The sequence below is a fragment of the Helobdella robusta genome, assembly GCF_000326865.2.
Source record: "Helobdella robusta unplaced genomic scaffold HELROscaffold_3, whole genome shotgun sequence".
Taxonomy (NCBI): Eukaryota; Metazoa; Annelida; class Clitellata; order Rhynchobdellida; family Glossiphoniidae; genus Helobdella; species Helobdella robusta.
Window position 1 is genome coordinate 8,623,597 of NW_008704501.1, and position 21,255 is coordinate 8,644,851.

At 32.9% G+C, this 21,255-nt stretch overlaps 5 protein-coding genes across 5 annotated transcripts; 3 read left to right on the forward strand and 2 right to left on the reverse strand.

Moving 5' to 3' along the window:
• Positions 1–1,940: 1,940 nt before the first annotated feature.
• On the forward strand, positions 1,941–3,729 carry HELRODRAFT_161959 (hypothetical protein; the record flags this gene model as incomplete). The annotated part of the gene is made up of 5 exons (XM_009021828.1): positions 1,941–2,004; positions 2,120–2,341; positions 2,739–3,035; positions 3,140–3,349; positions 3,665–3,729. 5 exons carry the CDS (start codon positions 1,941–1,943, stop codon positions 3,727–3,729), a joined length of 858 nt encoding a protein of 285 aa, XP_009020076.1.
• Positions 3,730–3,976: 247 nt separating this feature from the next.
• On the forward strand, positions 3,977–7,378 carry HELRODRAFT_161960 (hypothetical protein; the record flags this gene model as incomplete). The annotated part of the gene is made up of 9 exons (XM_009021829.1): positions 3,977–4,091; positions 4,576–4,797; positions 4,929–5,249; positions 5,336–5,463; positions 5,522–5,641; positions 5,922–6,102; positions 6,241–6,527; positions 6,790–7,069; positions 7,314–7,378. 9 exons carry the CDS (start codon positions 3,977–3,979, stop codon positions 7,376–7,378), a joined length of 1,719 nt encoding a protein of 572 aa, XP_009020077.1.
• A 325-nt stretch (positions 7,379–7,703) lies between these two features.
• On the forward strand, positions 7,704–10,907 carry HELRODRAFT_94727 (hypothetical protein; the record flags this gene model as incomplete). Its single annotated transcript, XM_009021830.1, has 9 exons — positions 7,704–7,826; positions 7,897–8,047; positions 8,178–8,311; positions 8,469–8,918; positions 9,176–9,276; positions 9,386–9,466; positions 9,675–9,747; positions 10,053–10,158; positions 10,718–10,907. The coding sequence occupies 9 exons, from the start codon at positions 7,704–7,706 to the stop codon at positions 10,837–10,839; spliced, it is 1,341 nt and encodes a 446-aa protein (XP_009020078.1). The 3' UTR covers positions 10,840–10,907.
• HELRODRAFT_94730 (hypothetical protein) lies at positions 10,857–15,064 on the reverse strand. The gene is made up of 12 exons (XM_009021831.1): positions 14,910–15,064; positions 14,518–14,580; positions 14,186–14,287; positions 14,023–14,091; positions 13,600–13,710; positions 13,388–13,424; positions 13,136–13,217; positions 12,643–12,742; positions 12,312–12,398; positions 11,953–12,102; positions 11,519–11,699; positions 10,857–11,337 (listed from the first exon to the last, which is right to left on the reverse strand). Exons 1-12 carry the CDS (start codon positions 14,961–14,963, stop codon positions 11,312–11,314), a joined length of 1,062 nt encoding a protein of 353 aa, XP_009020079.1. The 5' UTR covers positions 14,964–15,064; the 3' UTR covers positions 10,857–11,311.
• A 1,015-nt stretch (positions 15,065–16,079) lies between these two features.
• On the reverse strand, positions 16,080–17,139 carry HELRODRAFT_161963 (hypothetical protein; the record flags this gene model as incomplete). The annotated part of the gene is made up of 4 exons (XM_009021832.1): positions 16,080–16,146; positions 16,215–16,337; positions 16,462–16,590; positions 16,871–17,139. The coding sequence occupies 4 exons, from the start codon at positions 17,137–17,139 to the stop codon at positions 16,080–16,082; spliced, it is 588 nt and encodes a 195-aa protein (XP_009020080.1).
• Positions 17,140–21,255: the final 4,116 nt, after the last annotated feature.

Below are 21,255 nucleotides of genomic sequence, written 5' to 3' on the forward strand. Positions count from 1 at the left end.
GGGTTGATGTCAGTGGGGCCGCGAATGCCGCAACGACCAAGACTTCAGTCGCGCATGTCCACATCCGGTCGAACTAATAGCAGCAAGCCACAAATTCAGTTGCTGAGTTTGCCGCAGCTTGATTCCATACAGAGGACGCTGAAGATTTTGGATGTGAGGCTGCAACACGTGCAGAGCAACGTCCGCGACGACGAGAAGCAGACTCAAGATATTGATCATATCAGAAGGCTGGTGTCTGTCTGTCTGTCTGTCTGTCTGTGTGTCTGTCTGTGTTTGTGTGTCTGTCTGTGTGTTTGTTTGGTTGGTTGTGGGTTTGGTTAGTTGATTATTTTATTATTATCAATGGGCCATCTAATGCAACAAATAAACCATGAACCAGAATTTTATTAGTCGTAACACCAATTTCTAACCGACCAATCAAATCAAGCCAACCCACACACGTTAACCAATCACAAATTAGGTTAATGACCGAGAACCAATCATGTTTGACCTCAGTAGTGACCATACTGTCATCAATCCAAGATGAAGTTGGCAGTTTGAGGAATCTGGTGACGAAGCAGCAGGCAAACACCTTTCAAATCCAACCTCATCTTAAAAGCAAATCCAGCTCTAAACATAGGGAGGACAAGAAAAATTCCTCCTCTTCAACTGCCCACAACGACCCTAAATTTAAGATTTAGTCCCGCAAATTGAATTCTTAGTGTGAATTCTTATTTCTTCTTTTTCATACTCTCTTTCTCTCTCTCTTTCGTTTTCTCTCTTTCTCATTCTTTCTCTCTCTCTCTCTCTCTCTCTCTTTCTCTTTCTCTTTTTATTTTTTTCTATCTGTCATTCCTTTATTTATATATTTTTTTTCTTCCAATTGTTTTCACTTCAATCCTTGCATTTGGTTACTTCATTCATTATGTCTACCGGCAAATTAGTCCCATTTTTGCAACAACATCCTCAACAACAACAATAATAATAATAATAACAATAATAATAATAATCGCTTCGTTGTCGTAGAACGATGCAATGTTGACAATGTTGTTGTTGTTGTTGTTATGTTGTTGTTGTTGTTATTGTTGTTGTTGTTCTTGCTGTTGTTGTTCTTGTTGTTGTTGTTGTTATTTTACTACGCACCAAACGCTTTTCATTTTTTTGGTTTTTGCAATTGCGTGTTAGCAAATATTTATTATTAATAATAATTGTTATTGTAATCATTATTATCATAATTAATGAGTGAGTGAGTGAGTGAGTGAGTGAGTGAGTGAGTGAGTGAGTGAGTGAGTGAGTGAGTGAGTGAGTGAGTGAGTGAGTGAGTGAGTGAGTGAGTGAGTGAGTGAGTGAGTGAGTGAGTGAGTGAGTGAGTGAGTGAGTGAGTGAGTGAGTGAGTGAGTGAGTGAGTGGAAAAGGAATAAGAGAATGAATGAATAAATCAATCAAACATTTCTCCCAATCTATTTAAAGCAAGTTGTTAAAGTTTTATCAAAAATACCATGGCTACAATCGAACCAATTAAAACATTTTAATTAGTTAATCTAAGAAAATTCCCACGTGTTTCAAGCTAACAGTGATGGTTTGATTACCGATTAAATACGAATATCATCGAGTATTTCAAATATTACCGAATATTTCGAATATATCCGTATAGCTTAGTTTGTTAAAATATAAAATTCCATCTTTAAAAAAATATAGTGAAAATACACACCCGTAAATACCGAAACCGATAATCGTGTCAATTCGAACATTCCTACATACCGAATTAATCGGTTCTCTTGAGAAATTTAAAACCTGCTTCAAACGGCTTCATAGCTTTCATCCGGAACAACATTTTTGAGAAGATTCCGCCTGCATAATTATTATTAATTATCAATATATTAATAATATGTTAATATTATTAGTATTATTATCTATAATATTATTAATATTTAATTCTTTAATGATAAAATATCTGAATGATGTTTTGTTGTAAGGTTCTGTTGAGTTGGGTTATTCTTGTTACCTCTGTAACATTTATCCGAGGTGACTTCGTCCATTCACTTATTCATTCGTTCATTCGTGCATTCATTCATTCATTCATTCATTCATTCATTCATTCATTCACTCAATCAATCAATCGTTCATTCCATCACAACAGGCAACCAGATAAAGGTCTGTCAAATAATAACGAAACAGCTAGGCGATAATGTGAACTTGTCCGCTTACGCCCCCCAGCTGCCTAATTTGGCCGGAAAATGGTGGGAGATGAGTAGGAATGTGTACGGAGATGACGTCAAGGTCACGAGGGATGTGACGTCATTGTTTATTTTTCTGGCCAATAACAATCGATCGGTAAAGCGAGTTATAATGGCCGTCGAAGGTTTGTGAGAGTGTTGATGATGATGATGATGATGGTGATGATGATGATGGTGGTGATGATGATGGTGGTGATGATGATGATGAGAAAGATTACGATGAAATGATGGTGAAAACGAATTCATGATCAAACTGTTACCCTCCAGTTGAACCTCTGCAAATCACTGTCAGAATTGTTCGCTCCAACAAAAACTTCAACAACATCAACCACAACATCAACATCAACAACAACAACAATAACAACAACAATAACAACAACAACAATAACAATAACAACAACAAAATTACTTCATCATCAAGCGACCCATCACCACTACTATCATCACCATCACTACCATCATCATCACCATCACCACCACCACCACCATCATCAACATCATCAACGACAACATTAATAACAGTGGGCTGCTCGCTGACATTACAAATAAAATCATACAACCACATTAAAATTACATTAACACTCTTACAAAATGGGATCATTTATGGTACTAAACAGAAACTCAGTTCCGACCCTGCATTCGATCCCATGACGGTCGAGACGAAACTGGCATGGCCGAGCGGTAGCGCACTTGCCACTGATAAAAATAATAATAATGACGCTGTTAATGTTACGTGTGTGTATCGTTTGAGTGAAGACGACTGCGAAAGCTATAAGGATTCTATGACCGAGTTCATTCACTTCAATAATAAATTCGGAGGTAATTGTTGTTATTGTTGTTGTTGCTATTGTTGTTATTATTGTTAGTTGTTGTTGTTGTTGTTATGTCAATAATATTTACATAGAATTTTCACAAAAACCCAGATATAATAGCGTCAGCCAATTCATCAAAGCTGGACAGATATCATCATCATCATTGCCAGCAAAGACACCAGACCAAAGATAAAATAAACTGCAAAGTACAGAAAGCCAAAGATGGTAAAAAATACCGATGCGAATGTACCGTATATGTCGGTATTCCGAACTCAATAACGAGAACCGATGTTACCGACGATTCGAATGATAATATCGCATGTCGGCTTGATAATGATAACGATAATAGTGGCGATGATGATAATGATGATGGTGATGATGATAGTGATGATGATGATGATGATAACAATAACAGCACTATGAATGAGAATAATTTTTTATTCGGCTATAATAATAATAATATTATTAATAATAATAAATCCACCGGGTCCAAAATAACGAAAATGGAAAATTCTATAAGAAATGCCAGCAAGAAAAATTATAATTATTGTGGTTATTATAATTATTTTATATTATTGTTTATTATTATTATTATTGTTGTTTTTATCATTATTATTGTTATTATATTTTCACAAGGTCTTCCTTTCTTAGTGATCGTCATACTGCTGAAGATGGTGGTTCTCGCACCAGGAGCCTTCTGATTGGTCGATATGTTGAATGAATGAATGAATGAATGAACGAACGAATAAATGAATGAATGAATGAACAAATAAATGAATGAATGAACGCACTAATGAATGGATGAATGGATCGATGAATAAATGAATGAAGAAACTAACAAACGAATGAATGAATGAATGACAATTCAAGACGTTCGAAGACAGGGGTGGGCAAACTACAGCGAAGCTATTTTAAAAAAGGTCCTCAGACAGACATTATGGTCAAAAAATGAAGCCAGAAATCTTTAAAAAATTTATCTCCGGGTCGAAAAAATTTGCTATTCAAGTGCATATGCGGCCCTTCAAAGGTAAAATAGTTCTCAATGCGGCCCTCACAGCAAAAAGTTGGCCCACCCCCTGTTCTAAGACATTAAAATATTACTATATACATACATATTTTGTCAATGTTTTATTAACCTTAACGTTATATAACATATTATTCCCATATGAGTCATTAATAATTGTGACTACAGTTATGACCAGAGCAGAAGCAAATAAATTATTATTCTATGTTGACGTTTGTAATTATTTCTGTGTAATAATAAATAACAATAACAAAAACCAATATTGAAATAAAAATATTATTATTATTTATTATTTTAATTAATAATACAAAAAAAATAGAAAAATAAATTATGGGAAAAATGTTTTTCTTATTCATGACGTGTCTACTATTAATGGGAGCGCGGACATCAAGTTAGTAATACATATTCCTTACTCAAATGATTACGCTAATCTTTACAGTAATCTTTACAGCAAACTTTCACAGTAATTGTAAATAAATCATCCCTCACCTTAATCATTACCCCACAATCTTTTCCAAAATAGAATCTGCGGCCAATCAGCATCAAAACACGATCCTATTGGTCGGATACGACAACCAATCAGTGAGCTTGGAGCATCCGGATTGCACTAAAATGTCCGGATGGTTGGACGAGAGAGGAACTGCGGTCAACTCAACATTACCCGCTTCTCCCAGTTCACCCGTTTCCAAATACGTCTGTATCGATAAAAACACAGTTGCCGGCTCTGTCAAACTGATCTACCATGGTTCGATTTTTTTGAACTTTTTCAATTTTGATTAAAATGTGATAAAACATTTTATTTCTTCAAATAGCTGATCAATTAAATCCCATCCTAATCTCATATTAATCCCATGTTAATCGCACACAAATACTCAGCTCCGAACACCTCGCTAGCCTTCTACACGTCGAGAGAGGAGCCAGCTCGCCACATGAAAGAATTCAACCTGACATGCTCAGTGCATCTCTACCTAGAGCCAAACATGAAAACCACTCTGAAAATTTACCAAAGTACTTCCCTATTAGGAGAAAAAAGTTTCCGAAACAAAAACCCAAAAGAATTTGCGGAAATAGTCCTTGGGGTCAATTTCTTCGCCCACTTCTTCCGGGGATTTGATTTCAGGTGCGTGTGGGAGATTGAGGATGAGGAATCTGGAGCCAGCTACTCCGAAACTAAACATCTGCTTGTCCCAATACATAGTTAGAGTTATTTTTATCTAATTAATTTCACATTAGTCGCATCTTTATAAATCTCACGTCTCCACATCCGAAAATTCCTAATTCAGAATCAATAGAGAACGTGCGGCCGAACGTATCAGTAGCGTACGTCGGGAAACCAATTGAGTGCGTGTACGATGGCTATCCCAAACCTCAAGTCATATCCTGGCTTCCGGCTGCGAATTGTTCAAAAAACGTTCGTTAATTATGATTTAATGTAATAAATATCATTAGTAAATGTTACAACAAAACAGATGTCTAAAATGTATGACAATAATACCGACGCAAACGGTTCGATATTGCGAATTCTCAAAGTCGGTAGTTACGGTTACACATGTGAAACCGTCAGTTATTCGAACGGTAAAGAGTACATAGTCAGTTGGACCGGCAATATAGATATTAAATCGTATAGTGAGTTACACGTGTGTGTTTGTGTGCGAGTGTGTCGATGAGAGTGTGTGTGTGTGTGTGTATTTATTTGTGTACTTATGGCATAAGTATATGTGTATTGCATTTGCGGTACCAATTCAATTTTTTGTACTAGCAATGTGCTGAAAGCAGTTACACATCTCAACGTGAGGTGGTTTTGACTAACACTTTTTTGCCATCCTACCAGATTTAAAGATCAATCACAATATTAAAACTGTATACCAGTTCGCAAAGATCGATACATCAGTTAAGTTGGAACACGTGAACTGTCCTCCTTATTCTAGCTGGGTCACTGAGGAAAAACTCGTCAGCACACCCCTCTTCCTGAATTCCGGATTTCTAGCCGTCCTGTATGGTTGTGTTGTTAACGATTACGTTGAAGGGGTCGTTCGGCTTGTTATTTGGGGTGAGCCAAGCAAGTTGCATACATTTTTACGTCAAATACTGGATAATTAATACAAATCAATTATACGTTATCGTTTAAAATACTTAATATTATAAAAAAAATAAGAGTAAATTTTTATTTACATCTGCAAACTTTCAGAAAATTTGATGAAATTTATATCAAGAGAATATTGGAGTAGCGAGGATGGCTCGATGTTATCTTTAAGTTGTAACGCCTGTCTTTGGTTCCACAGCAATGACGTCAACATCTCGATGTACATAAAGGATAATTATGGAACCATTTTAAGCATGGAATCATTCACATCAAGCCGATTTGAAAGCGTTTTTACGAACGCGTCTGCTGTTATTGAAATTCAAGAAAACCATTTATACAGTTTCGCGTGCATCTTAAGTTTCACTGAGTCGATCGGTCAAAGAGCTCTCAATGTCTCTCTCGTGAAAAAAAAATCTTCGTCTATATATAAAAGTAGACATTTTATTAACACTACTACTGCTGCTGCTAATACTACTACTGCTACTACTACTGCTGCTGCTACTGCTATCTCTACTGCTGCTGCTGCTGCTGCTGCTACTACTACACTACTAGCAATTTTATTTGAAACGAATTCAAAAAATATTAGTCAGGTTGAACGAGACATCAAGTACAGCAACAACAACAACTTCAAAAAGAACAAAAATTATAACAAAGAAGAAACCAAAATCGACACAAACTCCACCAATTAGGAAGACGACTGTAGAGGTTGGGGACGTAGTGACGTGCATAATGGAGCTTAATCGCACCCTAGATGGCTGTTTCTGGCTGGCCGACAAGCCAGACAATCCCGGATTTGTGATTTTAAGTGGGGGACAAAATGTAACATTCCTAGTGCATGGATACTATAAGATAATGTGTGCCTGTTACTTTACTCACAATGGAAAACAGTTTAGAGCGGTCGTTTTAACTGAATTCAAAGTCTACAAGCACACATGTTAGTAACATTATCACAATTTTTGATAATAATTTGTTTGATAGACGTACTTTTTGATTGAAATGCGGTTTTGAACAAGTTTTTTTATATTAAAATTGCATCAGATGACATGCAGTATCTTAGAAATAACATTGGTTAGTTCATTTTGGAGATAATCTTTTGTAATTTAAATTATTTTATGATTAATTTAGCTGTTCAACAACAGAATTAATTAATTATTAAGTTAATTTATTTTATTTTTAAGGTTTCCGGGGCTCCAGCTTACTACTGTATCAACTTATTATCAAATATTATATTTTCAACTTGTAAGTATGGTGTAATTTAATAAAAGTTTAAAAAATTCAATTAGTTTTTATCAATTTAAATGAGACTTGCACACTTAAGAAACTAAAACTTTGTGAATATCACAAATACGTAACTGTGAGGACGACGATGTACAGCCAGGTGGGAACTGTGAAGTGAACCATGAATTTATAATTGATTTTAAAAACTAAACGCTACAAAATTTAAAAAGTTTTAAAGGTAAATCTCACAGTCTCTTAGCAACCGTTTTCAAACTTTTTTAACATTTTTAATAGTTTAATTGAATTGCTAAAAATAGCAAATAAAATATAATTTAAAAATCAAAATAAAAATGCCTATTATTGTAAAGGATTACGAATGGCAAGAAAATAACGAATTCCTATTCATCTCCGTACCTTTGAAAAGCGTCAACTCTAAGAAAGTGTCACTTTTTACTACGAATTCCTACCTAAAAGTACGAAAGTACATACGTTTACGTACACACACATATATATATATAATATTTAAATAATATTTCAATCTAGGTTCACTTTTCACCATTTTTATTTGAGTGCTTTTTGAATGGGAGAATAAATAATGAAGAGAGCAAAGTAGAGATTGGTGATGGCCTGGTTAAGTTCAAATTAGTGAAAGAAACTCAAGCAGTCTGGGGATCTCTAGAAGACCCTAATTCTGGTAGGGAAATAATTAATCATCGCTATTTTTCTAAATATTTTAAAGTATTATTATATTTATATTATGTTATGTCTGAGTCATATGTTTTTGTGTAACCTTTTTACATAAATTTTACATTTGAAAAACAAAGAATCAGAAGAGAATAGAAGAATATTGCGAGAGAAAGCGTTAGAAGAACATAGAATGGCTGAAGAGAATAAATTGAAAACGAAAGAAGAAACGATCCGAAGTATTAAAAGTTTCAATGTGAAGCAGCAAATGAAGGTCTTCTTGTCCTTGTTTTCTGTTGTTTTGTACTGATATTGGTATTTGTTGTGATGTATTGATTTTGTATCTATTAATATATGGTATTTGTATATAGTATCATTTTGTATCGTCTCATCGTTTCAGTATTTTACTAACATACAAAACAATTGAACAGTTGGAGCAAGAAAACAGAGCTTGGATTGATCATGAAAGAACGAAAGAAAAGATTAAATTTGAGGAGGAAATGAATGAATGGAAGCAACAACAACAACAACAATCTCAACAACAACTTCAACAACATCATCAACAACAACCTCAACAACATCATCAACAACAACAACATCATCAACAACAACAACATCATCAGCAACAACAACATCATCAACAACAACAACAACAGATTCAACATCTAAGAGATGACAGTATAAACAATAATAATAATAACTATAACAATAATAATATTAAGAACAATAAAAACATTAACAAAAATAATAATAATAGTAACAATAAAAACATCTTTGATGACGTCACACCGATACGACAAACAAAAACTATCAGCATCTCATTTACTCCTCGAGTTTTTCCGACTCCAACCAGAGAATCGATGGCCCCAGAAGAAGAAGAGGTTGATTAGTGGATTGATTGATCGAAAAAGCGAACGAACGAATGAATGAATGAATGAATAATGCATGAATGATTTTAATGAGTGAATTAATGGTCTAGTGATGCGTTTGTAAGCTGTCTGATTGATTAATTTAATTTTTCGTTCGTTCATTCGTTCATCTGTTATTAATTTATTTACTTATTTATTCACTCACTTGTTTATAATTCATTCATTCATTCATCCATCCATCCATCCATCCACTAATTCGTTCATTAAAGTGGTTACGTAAGCAAGCAGAAGCTAAAAGAGTCATAAATTTTGATGATAACAACTTGAAAGAAGAAGAAAAGAACCCGATATGGCTGAGAGATAAAGGAAAGTTAGCTGGTCATTCATTCATTCAATCAATCAAACCATCAATCACACATTCATTCATTCACTCATTCATTCATTTTTGATCGATTAAATTTTTTTATCTTCGGATGAAGCAAATTTTTTCAAGATGGCGATTACCAGGCAGCCATCAACGCGTACACACACGCGATCAGACTCGACTGCAAACTTCCGTCGTATCCTTGTTCTATTTAGTGTCTTTTATTGGGGGTGGAAAAGATATTTAATGTTTTTTTTTATTTATTCATTCCTTCACTGCCTATCAAACATTTAAGATTTTTCAATTTTATTGCTTATAAAGTTAGATTTCTTTAACAGCACAATAATCGTCATCATCATCTATGATATCGTCATCATCATCATCTCTGACGTCATCATCTTTAGGTTGTATTCAAACAGGGCGGCTTGCCATTTGAAGATGGGGAATAGTTTCAAATGTTTGGAAGATTCTTCTAAGGTTCCTCCTCAAATAATTGAACAGTGAAAGAATTAACGGATCATTGAATGAACGAATGAATTAGTCCATGAGCTAAATAATGATTGAATGAATGAACAAATTAATTAATGCATGAATGACGAGTGAATGAACAAATTAATGATCCGTTAAATGAATGAATGAATGAAAAAATCTTTAATTAACGACAGATAAAGGAATAAACTACTGATTGATTGACAGATCGGCTCATTCACGATCGAATGAATTAAATATTCCTTATTTGAATGAATACGATGTCCGAACGAAAAAAAAAAATTAAATTTCAGGCATTAGAAATGCTGACACCCCCCGTCGAGCAGAATAGACTCTCCCGAATTCAGGCCCACATAAGGAGGGGTACAGCATTCGTGACCTTGAAGCTTTTCGTTGAAGGTCGAATATGTTAATGAGATGATGACGTTGCGACTACCGTATTACTGAATGATTTGACGACGATGATCGGCATCCCTACAAACATCATCATCACAACCATCATCATCATCATCACAACCATCATCATCACAACCATCATCATCATCATCACAACCATCATCATCACAATCATCATCATCATCACAACCATCATCATCACAACCATCATCATCACAACCATCATCATCACAACCATCATCATCACAACCATCATCATCACAATCATCATCATCACAACCATCATCATCACAATCATCATCATCATCACAATCATCATCATCACAACCATCATCATCACAATCATCATCATCACAATCATCATCATCATCACAACCATCATCATCACAACCATCATCATCACAATCATCATCATCATCACAACCATCATCATCACAACCATCATCATCACAATCATCATCATCACAACCATCATCATCATCACAACCATCATCATCATCACAATCATCATCATCACAATCATCATCATCACAATCATCATCATCACAATCATCATCATCAGGATTGCGCGATTACGAGGCGGCATTGAAACTGGAGCCTGGGAATGACGACTTGAGAAAGGATGCCGAGTCCATTAGACGAACCATTCAATCATCATCATCATCACCACCTCCAGCATCATAATCAACGCCCACTATATTATCATTATCATCATAATTATTATCATTATTATTAGCATTTTGGTTTCTTAATATAGCCTTTAACAGTGATGTAGGTATTGTTATTATGATCATTCGCTCACGTTGTTCGTATATTTGGAGTTTAAAACACAGCAAAAACATTGAGACATTGTTAATGATATCACGGTGGCGATGATGACGATGACGACAACAACAACAGTGATTAAAATGATGGTGGTGGTGATGATGATGGTGGTGATGATAATGATGTCGATGATGATGATGATTGAAACGGTGATAATGATGATGACGACGAATATGACGATAGCATGTCGTTAACTGTTTGTTAAGATGATGTTTAAACGAAATGATAACGATGATGATGGTGATGATGGTGGTGATTAATAAAACTGTGATAATGATCAAAGTGATGATGATAGGATGGTGATAACGATGATGATGATGATGAATGTTTATTAAAACATCAGTTTCTTAGCTAGACCTGCAGAATGAGTTAAAAAATTATTTACATAATTATTTATATTTATTAATATTATAATGTAGTAATAACAATATATAACATTTCAATCGACAAACACAAAACAAACAAAAAACTAAAGACAGCCAAAAACTTCAAAAAAAACTTCAAAAAAGAAACAAAAAAATGAAGTGCTACAAAAAACCTGATTCCGGCGGCATATCACTCTTCCGCTTACTGACCACCCTCCTCCTATTCTTATTACTATAGCCATTATCATTCGATTCATGATCGTTGGTAACTCCCTGTGACGTCAGCGAGGGGCGGGGCAACATTATTGGGGCGGTAGGTAGGGGCTTGTTCGTGAAGTAGGGCATTTGGAGGGCCTGGGAACAATATTTTAAAAACATAAATATGAATAAATGTATATGGAGAGAGAGAGAGAGAGTGAGGGATAGAGAGAGAGAGAGAGAGAGAAAGAAACATAGACACATACATTAGAACAGACACATTGTGATCAGTAAGAAAGATTGAGTGTAGAGTGTGTGTGAAAGAAAGAGAACATAAAAAAGAAAGAAAGAGGGAGATAGATAGATAGAGAGAGAGAGGGAAAGAGAGAGGGGAGGTGCAGACACGTACTTGGGAGCAGGTACACCTGAAACATGGGTTGAGACTAAGCAGTTGAGACATCAGCTGCAAAAGGTCGTCTGGGGCGGCTGAGAAAATTTCTGAAAATGGCGTCGCTGGCGTGTATTTGAAGTTTATGTACTCTGGTAATTCCGTCACGTCCTGGTTCAGTGGATAGATTAAATGAATGAATGAACGAAATGAACGAATGATTGAATGAGTGATTAGAGTGTGACAAATTTGCGTATAAGAAATTTATGAACTCAATCAATTAATAATTCATTGATAGATTTCGTCAGTCAGTCAATCAACCAGTCACTCATTAAATCATTACTCCGTCCATCCATCAATCCACTAATTAACTAACTAACCGGCCAAGTTTCCAGTACAGGTGTGCCTAGAATGTTGAATATCTGATCCAACTGGCCTAAGTCAGAATCTCCAGGGAGGAATGGTTTCTGTGGTGGTTATGATGATGATGATGGCTATGATGATGATGATGGTTATGAATATGATGATGATGGTTATGATGATGATGATGGTGATGATAGATAAAAAAAACACAAACTCACACACACGCACGCGCGCACACACACGCACACAAATAAATCAACAATAGACAGCAGCAGCGACAAGCAAACAGCAAATCATAATAAGTTATAATTATGACAAATAATTAATAATAGAAATAATAATAATAACCCTCAATAGCAATTCGGCCAGTATGCAGCCGACGGACCAAACATCCACACCAGTGCCATAGTTTCGACAGCCGAACAACAACTCTGGGCACCTGTACCATCTGCGGAGAGAGGGAAAATTATGATCATAATTATTTATTGAATAATTATCTATTTATTATATAATTATTTATTTATTATATAATTATTTATTTATTATATAATTATTTATTTATTATATAATTATTTATTTATTATATAAATATTTATTTATTATATAATTATTTATTTATTATATAATTATTTATTTATTATATAATTATTTATTTATTATATAATTATTTATTTATTTCCGTCATCATTTATTTATTTCGGTTTCATCATAGGTAGCCAAACGGCAACCCCCGATCTCGGGGAAAATGTCGTCTAAATGTGTGTTGTTGTTGTTGTATAATTATTTATTTATTATATAATTATTTATTTATTATATAATAATCTTTAAATATGATAATGACCTCGTGACAACTTGGTTGGTGTAGTTCCTGGTCGGAGAGCCAAAAAATTTTGCAAGGCCAAAATCTCCAATCTTAACTACACCTATGAGTGGATGGAACAAACGAATGGAAAGTTTAATGAATGAACTAGTGAATTAGTGAATGAATGAGTAAATGAATGAATTGGTAATGGATGAATGATAGACGAATGAATGAATGAACGATAGACGAAAGAATGAATGATAGAACGAATGAAAGAATAGTTAAATGAACCTTTATCATCAATCAGCAAGTTATTTGGTTTCAGATCCTGGAGAGTAAAGAAAAATGTTAAATCAATCTATCAACTAGTTAATCAACTCATTAACTTATCAACCAAATCAATCAATCAACCAACCAACTAACCAACAAACCAATCAACCAGCCAACTAACCAACCAACAAACCGACCAACCAACCGACCAACTAACCAACCGACCAACTAACTCTATGTAGGACCCAATTAGCATGCAAGTACTCAAGTCCTTCAAACGTTTGCAGTATGTAAGATTTTATATGCGCCATTGTCAGCACTAATCTGGAGTCCTTGATTATCATCTGAATGGACGAATGAACGAACGAACGAACGAACGGATGGATGAATGAATGGATGAATGAATGGATGAATGAATGAATGAATGAATGAATGGATGAATGAATGGATGAATGAATGGATAAATGGATGGATGAGTGAATGGACAAATGAAGGAATGGATAGATAGATGATTAAATAAATGAATTAGTAAATGGATGAATAAGAATAAATAAATAATATGACATAAATAATCAAATAATAATTATAATTAAATAAATAATTATTATTAATAAATAATAAAAAAATGTTAGAAGAAAGGAATCAACAATTTTAACCTCCAGATCTGTCTCCATGTAATCAAAGACGAGGCTTATGTTAGACTTCTTACCGAAAACATCCAACAGCTGTTGGATAAACAAAAAATTATAAATAAAATTACTAAAAAAATTTTTAAATATTATAATTATTTTAATATAAAAAACATCGGCATTGACGTACTCCAATAATATTGGGATGATGAATTTCTTGTAGTAACTTGATTTCTCTCAGAGCTGTCCTATTGACACCATCATCGAGCTCATTTCTCTGGCCGACTTTAATCTAAATTAGGAAATTAAGAAGCTAGTAAATTAATGAATTAGTATAAACAAAGGTTAGTGAACTGGGAATAAAGAAGTGATTAAGTTTGTATTGTATACTAGTGATTTGATGAATGAATGGATTTGTGAATTGTTAAACTATTAAATAATGATTAGGCTGTTAGGTTAATGAGTGGGAGCAAAAGTAAATTCAAGGAAAATTAGTGAAATTGGTGACTTAGGCCAATTAACCTTTTTGACTGCTACAATTCTATTATCACTCAGACGATCTTTGGCTTTGTAAACTGTGGCAAACTACAGGATAAAACAGAACCAAAAAATAAAAACTAAAATTAATTATGTTATAAAATGAATTAAAATAAAAGTCTCATGGTTTTTATATCAGTGGTTTTTGATGCACATTATATATTTTGTTACATAATATTGAAATAAATCAACTAATTCAAAATTTTAAACTTTTAAAATAAAAGTTTGATAGATGGTTAGTACCCAAATTTAAACTATTAATTTTGTGATTTAATTTACATATAAAATATAAATAATTATAAAATAAAAATTTCACAAATTGACCAGATTTTAATTAAATTTTAATAATAATTAATTTCAATTTCTGAGAAACATACCTGGCCTTCTCCAAGAAATGCAACTTTTTCGTACCTCTTCAATTTTCTAGACATCTCAAATCAAATCGATCTCCAATTTTCGTACAAACTCAATTATTTAAAATTCAAAAATATTAATTAGTATTTTATTTTTTGACTTCTATTATCGGCGAGTTCACTTTTAAATAATAAACATTGACATAGGTAACATACATTGACAAAATATACACTGACATGGAATTGAAATATTAACTAGCCCATATTTATAGAATATATATACATACATATATGATATATTCTATATATATGAACGTATCGTAGTAAAAATGACCTTTAAAATTTTTTTCAAAGAAATAGAAAAATTTGAAGTTTCTACGCGTTATTATATTTATTCACTCATTTTATGAATTATATGAAAAAGCAATTTCAAAAAATAAACCTTCAAGAAACCTATTTTTAAAAAATGTATGGACTAAGCAAGAATTTCGTTGTAAAAATGGCAAATGAACGAAATAAAAGATAATTTGTAATACATTTAATAGTGTTGTAACAATGGTACAGGTTATGTAATCAGTAAAAATTTAACGTGCAATGTGAAACGAGATTCGTTTCGTACAAGCGTGAATGCTCTAAACACAAGGTTACATTTTGTAAACAGGACAATACAAGCTGCTCATTGAGAAGTTAAAAATGTTCTCTAAATTGATAATGATCATATAATACGGAAAAAAAAAAGAATTGTAATCTATATGTATACCTAATTTATAAGCGGTTCATTTGTAAATTTTGAAAAGTGACTAAATCGTTTGCTAACAAACAAATAAATCATTACACAGAAAAGCACTGAAACTATGAAATTTATTTTAGAGGCTTATTTGGAACAAATTATTAACCGTGAGATGTTGAGCAAACCAAGCTATTTAAGATACAAAAATATGAAATATTCATAAAAATTATCAAAAAATAAATTTTCTTGAAAGCAAAATAAAAAAAACCAGCTAACAATAGCAATAACAAAATAAGCATGCAATGAGCATATATATCAATCAAAACTAAGACAAACAGTTAACATAAATGACACTTATTGGTTGTTAAAATATGCAAATAGGCATATAAAAATTTCATGAGATAACATGATTGGCTGTTAAAAACAGATCTCCAATTTGAAAAAATATAAAATGAACAACTCTCTTAAATGAATAATGGCTTCTTGCTCCTTGGGCTTTTGTAGCCTCTTGTTGTTGTTCGAACATTACTTCTAAAAATAATTTTTTTAAATCAAATTAGTAAAATAAATGATTAACAATAATAGTTTGCACAAATAACCTTCTAGCTCTCTGATTGGATGCCGGTGTTGACCAATCATCACTCAGGTTTGCCAGAGCTTGCATGTCATTGGTCATGCTATATATTCCAGCTTTTATGCTCTCAGGACTACTCCACAAGTATCTAAAAATTGCAAAAAATGGCAAAACTAATTATGAAAAAGTGATTATTTAAAAGTAGTAAAATTAAATTTCAGAAAAATGTCAAAAATAAATTAATTGAAAATATTTTATGCCTAATGGGAAACCTTGCATGTTGTTTCTCAACAATCCCCATTTTGGGTCTCAGTGGGGGCGCCCTAATTGATGGGGAGTCAATCTCAAATGGGGAATACATCTTTACTTCATTTCTTTTCATCATAAGTCTGTCAGATCTTCTCTGAGGTGTTTGTTTGGTTGTTGTTGTTGCTGATGTTGGATCATTTTTCACAGTTGTTGATGGTGTACGTGTGATTAGTTTCTTCTTATTTCGAGTTGGCACTTTGATTTTCTAGAGTATTTTTGAGTGAATGAAGAGATGAGTTGAAAGTAGGAAAAAATATCAAATTATGAAGTAGTTGATCACTTTTATTTCCAATTAAAAAATTTATTCAGTACAAAAAAATGAAATAAATACTAGCCTGCTTAATTATGGAGTTCAGAGCTAACTTAACTGACGTTGCACGCCTCAAGACTCTTTCTTGCATTGCCCCAAAGCTTGAATTAACTCCCTGATTCAAGGATTTCATAATTTTGTTTCCAAATACAGCTCGTCTGCTTTTGCTGGGGAGCTTGTTCGAAACATTTCCAAACGGAATTCGTGTTTCCAGATTGGGATTGCATGAAGATAACTTTTCATCTTTCTGTTCTTCGTTTTCTGAATTTTCTTCAACAATTTGTTGCCAAGACAATCCGACAATTCTTGATGTTGAAATTCTAGACGTCATTTTTGCTTTATTTAACAACCGATCAATTTTTCATCGATCGACTTCATTTAGTCATGCAAAAAATGCACACGAATTCGAATTTAAAAAAGGGGACATAATTAAAAAAATTATGAAGCTCTTAATTTGATCACCAGGTATTTGTTAGTGACTGCCTTAAAGCAAAGTGACCATTTCAATTGCAAATTTAACATTATAAAAATTGACAATAATTTTTTATTTAAATAACTAAGTATTTTAATAAAATTTAATTTGTTTCTCTAGAATTTGTGATTTTACACATGGATATAAATAATTTATTTAAATTTACTCCTAACTTTATGGACTTGTAACTATTTCTGTTCGGTGGGACCTCGTGCTTTTTGAGTTTCGTTCTTCGTCCGCGCCGCAGATTTCATCAAATTTGTCAAAAAATGAAGAAATTAAAAGGCCAAGAATTGTCTCAAGTTAGTTTCAAATCTCACAAAATTACTGTTAAATTTTTCATTTCGACGCGTTTTTGAATGAATAATTTTTATTTTATGATCACCGTTACATTACATTACGATTACGATTATAATATTATTTAATTTGAATTTACGTTACGATTACATTACTTACTTCTTACACGTTACTGACATTGATTAGAAGTTAGCTTGGCAAATAATTTTCTAATTAGGTTCGGTCGCCTGTACAATCAAATTTTTTTGTATCATTGCAAACTAAAATTGTTATTAAAATATTATAATTATATAAAAAATAAACAATAATGAATAAACTATAATTTTATTTTTTTTTTGAGATCTCTATTAAAATATTAAATTATTATCTATAATTTTTAACACTGATCAATCAAATCTGAATCAAAAGGTCTGTTCTTTGTCCTAATTCTAACCTACTAACTGATGATAACATATTATAACTGCACTAGCTAACCTAACACCTTTCTATAATTAGCCATTCCTAATCTTAATTTAATTCTTATTTAAAAAATAATTGCAATTGACAACCAATTGGCTAATATAATATAATATAATGTAATAATATTTAATAATTTATTAATTCGTAATTGAAGTTAATTTTTAATTTTTATTGTTCATTCCCAGACGCCAACTGCCAACAGAAGGAAAGATGAGAACAAAAAACGAAAGAAGATAATGAATTCTGAACCTCAGCCAAAGAGGAAGAAACTACTCGAAGAAATAGATGAACAAATTAGTGAAGATGAATTTGATGTATGATCATTATTATTCATCATTTATTTAAATTTACAATTTTTTAAATATAAAGGTCATCTTTTCATTGTTAAAATGTTGATTTATTAGAAATTAAAATACAAATACATTTTTGTAAAATAACTAAAATTACTTCCTAAATTGAAATAGGCCAAATTGAAAAGCCTTCGAAAAAATATGAAGCCAAACTGCAAGATAAATAAAAATGAATCTAAAAAAAATTTGAACTTTGATGACGACGATGATGATGGTGATGAAGAAGAAGAAGACGACAATTTCAATGACAGTGAAGAAGATGATGATAACAATGATGAAGATGGTAGTGACTTATCTGATGATGATGATGGTGGTGATGATTACGATGATAATGATGATGATAATATGGAAATCACTGATGATGATGATGACGACGACGATGTTCTTCAAAAGAAATCACCTGTAAAGAAAATGGCCAAAGGAAAGATTGATAAGAAGATTGAAGGAGGTATATCTGGTTATAAAACTGGTGTCTGTATGTGTATGTGTGTATGTTTGTGTGTATATATATATATGTATGTGTGTGTGTGCGCGCCCGCGCGTGCTTGCAATTGTTTTATGATTTTCTGACATGATTATAACCTTTTCTTTATTTATTTTTTCAGAATTTTTAAAATTTTCTGCGTATAATTTTTATTCAATTGATTAGATTGTCATTATTCAAAATTGGTTTATAAATGTCCTGTAGAGATCAGATCAAAGTTAGAGAGACAGAAAGAAAAAAAGAAAGAAGGAAGTGGTGAAACGAAAAAGGACAAAAAAAGAATATTAAAACCAGATGGTCGGTTGTCTTATTTGTCTATGCTTTCAAAATTTATTAGCATCATATATTATCATTTGGTAATCATAGCCTTCAAACCTTAACTGATCTGTATAACTTCTTCTCCATCCATCTACACAGATCCAAGTATCATTGCCGGAGAACTTGCTAAACGTAAGTGAAACTGAAAGTGAACTTTAACCTCAATAATGAATTGAATAATTAAAGTACAGATGATAGATAAATATATGGTAAATTAATTTTTCCATCAACAACAAAGTGCTACGTAATGAAAGAAGCATGTTCATTAAGTTGGTTCCAACAGAGGTCGACGTGGAGGTCATCAAGAAAATGTCGCCAGACATTACCGGAGTACGGTTCCTTACTACCGGAAAAGCCAAGAAAAGGTGACAAGCCTACACACACACACACACACACACACACACACAACAATTATGTGATTGAGATATTTACAGCATCATCAATAGCTATTTATACACACACATATACATACATACATACGCAACACACACGCACGCACACACACGCACAATCGGTTTTTTACATATAAGTGCAGGCGCAAATACAAACACGTACATAAACATATTCAGGAAGGCTTTCATAGAATTTCACGACCCAGATACGAGAAACAAAAACTATGAGTCTGTAAGGAAGCAGATTAAAAAAATTAGCTCTGACATCGTCGTTGATTACGCCTGTAGTAAGAGTAAATATATACGAGGTTTGCTGGAATTGAAATATAGTACTAATATCAGTATAACTATATATGACAATATTTCTATTAATATACATATATTGGATCATATATATTATTAATGTTACCATTATTTTTATGATTAATTATAATAATAATATTATTATTATTACAGACCAAGAAAAGAAACAGCAAGAAAAAACATTTTATAGTTCTACGGACTTGTTTGTATCCGGGTTTCAGTCTAATCAAACTACGAAGGGTGAAGTTAGAAAGCTTTTCCCTGATTGTGTAAAAATTGTCGGCGAGTTCCTCGGGGCCGGTGATAATAAAACTGGTGAAGTTGATGGTGCTGATGATGAAATGAAATTACTTAAAGAGTAAGCTACTAGCTAACTGTTTGTTGTTTCTGTCTTATTATTGTTATTATTTTTGTATTAAGTAAGACCACCATTATCTTCATCATTACTACTACTACAACAGTCACGTGACAGTCTGTTTCAAGAGCGAATCAGATTGCAGGAAGGCAAAGGACAGACCAATCAAATCAAAGGAAGGCTGTGATTTGCTGGTTCAGTTTGCAAAAGCTAAGCATAAGTCGCAGAGGAGAGCCTATAAGAAAGAGTTAAAAAGGAGGAAACGGAAGGAAATTGGTTGTGATGATGATGATTTTTGTGATGATGGTGATAGTGATGATGGTTTTGATGTTGCTGGCTGTAATGTTGTTGATGTTAATACTTCTGAGGAATGTAATGTTGGTGGATGGTGATAATAATTAATTATTCTCGGAACTAAATTTCAGCTCAACAGAGGAAGGCCAACGCCGGCAACGAACAGAAGCAGCAATCCACTGATGTGAAAAAGATCAAAAAACCCAAAAAAGTAAACATAAAAAAGGCGAACTCCCCATCTAAAGAAGCTGTACCAGCAGCTGCAACACAAACTGCAGCAAGAAAGAAAAAGAATAAAAAGCCCAAGAAAGAAAGTGAAGGCCACGTGATGGAGACGACAGCTCCTCAGAAGCCTAACGTGGAAAAGAAGAAAAAAAGGAAAAAGCCCAAAAAGAAAGTCGCCAAAGATACAAACTAATTTAGCAGTACTAGCGATTTTCACGACCACTTCTATTCACATGCACACACATATATTATATATATATTATCAATTAATTAATCTCATAATAAATACATGTTTATGATGTTATCAATAATAACCATTATACTAATAATATTATCAACTGTTTTAAAGCAGTAGAACAATGCGCCACTGAGTTTACTCATGATGATGAAAACGTTTCGTACGTGCGTGCGAAAGGAAAGTATTTTATAATTATGGTCATAATTGTTATAATTATAACTATTACAGTCGTAATTAATAATTTTTATAATCTCGAATTT